Raw genomic sequence first — 6,000 nt, 5'->3', positions numbered from 1 at the left:
TGACCGTTGTTGTGACCACCTCGGCCACCACGGTTTCCTCCACGACCACCTCTTCCATTGCCTCGGCCACGGCCGGCATTGTTATTGTAGACAGCATTGGTGACACCTTCCATGTCAGCAGCTGCTTGGAGTGCTCTCCAGTACTCCTCCACCTTGTCGAGATTGAGTTTCTTGGGTTCGAGACTTGCGACTTCTTCCCTAATAAACTGGACCTTTTTGACTTCCAATTCAAGGTTTTGAAGGACTTGTGATAGGCCGTGTGCTGGGTGCGGTGCTGCCTTGAATCGAGCAAGCACATGGTACTGTCGCTGGTACTCCTCAATGTACTCGCTTGCTGAGTTGTAATCCGATCGTTTCATCTTATCGAACTTCCTCATCTCAAGGAATGCAGTTTGCATCCGGTCACTGCCTTGTGTCATAGCCATAAGCTCATCGTACAATTGATCAGCGTACTTAGGCATCTTTGACAAATTGCGCAGCTTGTTCTGTAGTGTGACATCGATTTGATTGTACATCCAGCTTGCAACTAAGCGAGACCAGTACTTCCATCTTTCAAACGAAGCATGTGACTTGGGAGGTCGGGGAATGTCGCTTTCTAGCAGCCATTCCAAAGCGTATGGGATCAACTGGTAAGCCAGTGCCTGTTTCCAACCACTTGGATCAGTGTCATTGTGCTCCAGTGTCCTCACTTTCTGAATTTTGGTCATTGCAATCGTTGGCAGACCATGTCCCTGATGGGACGGCTTGTTATCCTCATCCTCGCTGTCACTGGCATCCTGCGCAAATTGGATCGGATCGTTCAAGGACGGGACTTCATTGGGATCAATCGTGTTAGGCGGTACGCCGGGAGGGGGGGTTTGTGGGTTGGTGTCCCCCACATTTCCGGTCGCGACGTCTGCCATGATTGGATTGTAAAGCTAAACGGAGCTTTTGCCGGCGGGGCTCGAAGGATTTCCTGGATGTTATTGGCTGGATCCGAATCCGTGTAGTGTACCACGCACAAAGGTGGATCCACTGTGGGGTCAGATCGTCAAAAGTCTCCAGATGAAAATAGCTTCAGAGAAAAGAGTTGCTAGTGGTCCAACTAGCAAAAGAGGCTCATAACCTGATACAATACGTGTAAGTTCATAGAGAAAGCACTGTATGTATTCTGGTGGACGAAGAGGAGAAAGAGAGGACGAGAGAGCAGGCAAACTATCTGGGTTCTATTTACATGTGATGCCTTAGGCATCCGGGCATCCAACAGCTTTCCTATTTGATCTGCAGCCGCTTTTATGAGGGTGCTTAGGCTCAGGCTCACTGAGTAGATGTCGGCACGGACTTGGATAAGGGATTATGCTTAGTGAGTAATACTAATGCCCTTCGCCCACCGCAGACTATTGTAAAGGATATGTAGGCTTTATAATATAGTTAATATAAGGGATGCTTCTATAAAGACAGGTATAGTGCGTGCAATGGAACTCAATTGAGCTCGGAATGGAGGTCGGAGATGACAGCTATCGAACTTGCTAAATAAGCTAGGAGTACCGCTATAGTGCTAAACCTATGATATTAATAAATGGCCACTGGGAATTTCCACGGAAGAACCGCGCCCAAAGGCGTAGAACAGCAACATTCATATCCAATGGGTTCGTAATTGGCAGCCTTTCTCGATGCTTATGAAATCCCTCAAAAAGGGAGACCAAATATCGAGTCAGGGCATGTCGGGAGGGAAGAGAGAAGCCTGGTACTTCAGACTGGAAGCTTTCCAGATTCTGGATTATGTCTTGACGTTTTTCTTCCGTTACTGTGGATTTTGAAAGCTTGTTCTTAGTTTGTGATAGCTCTGTTGGCTGTTAGCACTGGGTTGGGAAATAATATTTTACTCCCAGTTGTATATGGAGTGTTAGGCTTACCAAAGCTTGGGAATGTGGTCAGGTTTTGAACAACTCGTGGGTTCGACGGTAGCCATGGATCGAAAGACTGATGATTGAGATCACTTGTGGGAGTTTGCATTCGATCTTCTAAGTCATGAGGCATTCGCAAAGCATCGCGTCCAATGACATCTATTGGTGCCCATTCAGATGGTATTCCCACCGAATTGAGAAGCTGCGAAAACTCTGTAAATTGACCTAGATCCTCCAAAGTGATCTCTGATTCTTGTTTACAATTAGTGAAGGCTTCTTCGCGAAACCCGAAGCCCGAAAGAAGGGGTGCATACCAGGGGTACGTCCCGCTAACGGAGCATGAGAGAATATAAGATCCCTTAAATGAGGATCCATTTCACCATCAACACCTGAAAGTTGGAAGAGGGAAGATGGAGATGGAGATGGAATGTGACCATTTTGCGACAACGCGGTCGTGGGTTTGGTAGACGAGCAACAAGGCCCCTTCTCATGCAAGCAAGAGACACGTTGCTCTTGATGAACAATCCGTTAATGACGTCTTAGAAGATCACGGCGGGAAAAGGCGGCATTACAGAGGCATTTGAATGGCTTCTCTTTGGTATCTATCGGGATAGGGATAAGCATTTATCTTCATCTGGAGTCGAGGATGCTGACGAGTACGTAGGTGTCGCTGTAAGTGCTCTTCGCGCCGAAAATGACGACTGCAGTATCCGCAAGCCCGTTTGAGTTTCCGTGTTATCTCAATGAGTTGCGAATGAGAGTTCATGGCCGCACGCTCAGAACACTCATGGGGATTGAGGGTATCGCATATGGTTGTCAGTTATCACAGATGGTCAGGGGTGAACATACTCGATGCGAGAGAAACCATCAAACTGCTTATCGAAGTCGCCTACGTAATACTTGATACATAATCGATTCATTTCTTTATCTTCCCTGGACTTGGGGTAAGATGGGTGGTTCCCCGCTTTTAAGGATTGGAGACCATCCATCTCCTATTCCGATTGGTCAGATATCATGCTTTCTAAGGGCCAGCGTTGGAGCATACCTAGGTGATAATGACTCTCCAAAGTTAAAGAAAGTCCTTGCTTGAAACACAACGGCTGGTCTACTCAGCTTTGCATTAAATGAAACGGCACATAAGCTCACCTGAGGTTGGATCTTTTCGACTGAGCAAAATATTTTTTGGACAATTCAACTCCTTCCAATTTTCCTGACCCTGCATCAAAATGTCCTACAACTTTGACGGAAAGGTAGCATTAATTACTGGAGCTGGCAGTGGTATAGGGTATGGAATACTCACTCACCGAGTCAGAACTAAGACAGTCAAAATGAGCTAACACGAGACGAAACAGGAAGGCCACTTCTTTCAAACTGAATGCCCTAGGTGCTGCATTGATACTCTGTGACTTGAATATGGAGTCACTGAAGAACCTCAAGACCGAACTTGAGGCAACACGTGCTGATGTTGTGCACGTCTACATACCATTGAATGTAGCGTGCAGCACCCAGTGCGCCTCGATAATCGATTCAATCCCGAGCCGCACGGATATGAACAGGCTTGACTACCTGTTCAACTGCGCTGGAATAAATCCCACTGATATTCCAATGACCAACACAACTGACGAGTATTTCAATCATTTGGTTGACGTGAATCTTCGTGGGACCTTCAATATGTGTCGTGTATGTGTGCCACTGCTGGCAGAAGGCTCGGTTATTGTCAATGTTTCCAGCATGTGTGGGCTTAGTGGATTTCCAGGATACTCGGTGTATTGTGCCACTAAATTTGCAATTGTTGGATTCACGAAGGCCTTAGCACTTGAACTTGGTTCCAAAGGGATTCGAGTCAACGCTGTTGCACCAGGCCCAATCGATACGCCAACGATGGTGGGAAACGCTTCTGGGAAAGAGGAGGACAATCAAAGATTGAAGGGGGGCCTGGCACTCGGACGATTGGGGAAGGCCTCTGAGGTGGCGGACGTGGTGGTGTTCCTGTTTAGTCCTAGTAGTACATTCATGACTGGAAGTATAGTTGATGTAACCGGGGGTCTCCGGTGAGGAGTTGAGTTGAGCATCTATCTAATAACACTTTAAGTGAAATAGAAGTCATAGATCATGACTGAAATGAAAGCCAATTGCGAATCTTGTTTCCTTCCTTTCGCTATCAAGAGAAGTAGCTAGCGATGAAAGGAGCGCTCCTAGGTACCATACTCTCACGAACACAGGTCAATTGAGCAGGATCTATGATAAACTACACGGATGGCCTCAGTGAGACGCGTAGTAGTAGCAGCATTAGTAGGACCATGACTTCCCACTTCACCAGTTATAGGAAAACTAGCAGTAACACACGTCAGAGTATTATATAATAGGCGATGGTGCGCGAAGGCTTATCCAGATACTTATTTCGATGGCATGGTTTCTTTTTACTTTTCTTTTGTCTATCGCCGATGAGATCAGGTCTTATCGAAGCCCTTGACCAGTGGATGACTCTCCCAGCCAAGGTATGCTTTACCAATAGTGTGAGAAAATCCTATCAAGAATTACCTTTATTAATAATGGACGGCACAGATAACGCCAGAAAAGCTACCAAAAACATGCTAAGGCTGTTCTACCACACGAAGTCTCCCCAAAACTGCGATCCGCGGTGAGGGGTTACCCTAAATTCCTACATCCTAGTATCTTTCAGCAGATATAAATTCTAGATCCACCATCAAGTTGCTGTGCCAAGCTACATAAATATTGTCAGGCATTTTTCTACGTGACAAACCCTGACAGCCATTCAAGCATGCCTCCCCAAGCGAGTACTCGTCAGCTATGGTGTAGATGTCGACGCAGTTTCCGGGTGGATCGGATCATATGGAGGCGAAGATTCTCCCAATGATATCAGTCGCGGTTGGTTCTAGATACACCATACATGGGGCACATTGAAAGATTCGATCTAATCGTCTAGTAGGCATCTAGGCTGGTACTATCGGTACTCAGCGTCTTCTGAAGATGTTCGCAACGTACGACATCAAGTGCACGTAGTTTATTCCTGGTCATTCACTTTACACTTTTCCGGAAGACATAGCAGCTGTCAGAGATGTCGGACACGAAATCGGCTTGCATCGATATCTCCATGAAAATCCAGTCGATATGTCACTTGAACAACAGGAGGCAGTATTGGATAGAACATATCGACAGTTAACGGAGTTTGCTGGGAAGCCCCCGCGTGGAAGCGTTGCCCCCTGGTGAGAACACCCGTGTATACATGATTAAGGATACTTACTTCTTCACGCCTTTGGATGAAAAGGTGGGAGACTAGTGCAGACGGCACAAAGCTACTCCTGAAATATGGGATTGAATACGATCACAGTCTCCAGCATCATGATTGTCAACCGTACTATCCCCGCATTGGAGACAGTTGGACAAAGATTGACTACTCTAAGAAGGCTGAGGAATGGATGAAGCCATTGGTGAAAGGGGGTCCATCTGGGCTTGTCGAAATTCCCGGTAATTGGTATATCGACGATCTCCCTCCCATGATGTTCATTAAAAGTGCTCGTAACAGCCATGGTTTTATGAACGCTCGTGACGTGGAGTCTATTTGGAAGGATCATTTTGACTACTTCTATCGGAAGTATGATGAGTTCGTCTTCACTTTCTCAATTCATCCCAATGTGTCTGGGCACCCGCATGATCTTTCAATGCAGGAGAGGTAAGTTTTGACAACTAAGCCAAGAATATTTGTTTCTGACATTTTTCCAGACTCATTGAATACTTCAAGCGGTACGAAGGTGTTCAGTTTGTCACGATGGAATATATTTGTGATGACTTTAAAAGCAAAAATCCCCCAGAGCCTGGCGCTATCTTGCCAGCTGAGAGGGGCGCCGTTTTGCGGTAATGTGAATAGTGTACTGCAGACTTTAATGTCATTCTGAAATCGAAATTAAATCTTGGAATCCACCCTATGCTAGGACTGAGCGACATATATGAAATATGAGATCTTCTGTTTAGGTAGAGGTGAAACATAATAAATATTATTATTCGAGTTTCAAAAATAAATAAGAGCTTTGTACCTAAATGGAGTCGGTTTTAAATATATATCCCGAGGTCGGTACGTCGTACACTTATCGAT

The 6,000-nt window shown here is 45.9% G+C and overlaps 2 protein-coding genes across 2 annotated transcripts; both read left to right on the top strand.

Moving 5' to 3' along the window:
* Nucleotides 1-3,112: 3,112 nt before the first annotated feature.
* N7455_003850 (SDR family NAD(P)-dependent oxidoreductase) lies at nucleotides 3,113-3,941 on the top strand (the record flags this gene model as incomplete). Its single annotated transcript, XM_040958574.2, has 2 exons — nucleotides 3,113-3,171; nucleotides 3,239-3,941. 2 exons carry the CDS (start codon nucleotides 3,113-3,115, stop codon nucleotides 3,939-3,941), a joined length of 762 nt encoding a protein of 253 aa, XP_040810909.2.
* A 1,077-nt stretch (nucleotides 3,942-5,018) lies between these two features.
* N7455_003849 (uncharacterized protein) lies at nucleotides 5,019-5,766 on the top strand (the record flags this gene model as incomplete). Its single annotated transcript, XM_040958599.2, has 3 exons — nucleotides 5,019-5,113; nucleotides 5,176-5,580; nucleotides 5,631-5,766. 3 exons carry the CDS (start codon nucleotides 5,019-5,021, stop codon nucleotides 5,764-5,766), a joined length of 636 nt encoding a protein of 211 aa, XP_040810990.2.
* Nucleotides 5,767-6,000: the final 234 nt, after the last annotated feature.

This window comes from Penicillium solitum (assembly GCF_028829755.1).
Source record: "Penicillium solitum strain IBT 25940 chromosome Unknown utg000002l_segment0_segment0, whole genome shotgun sequence".
NCBI classification, from domain to species: domain Eukaryota; kingdom Fungi; phylum Ascomycota; class Eurotiomycetes; order Eurotiales; family Aspergillaceae; genus Penicillium; species Penicillium solitum.
This window is presented reverse-complemented; position numbering and strand designations above follow the sequence as displayed.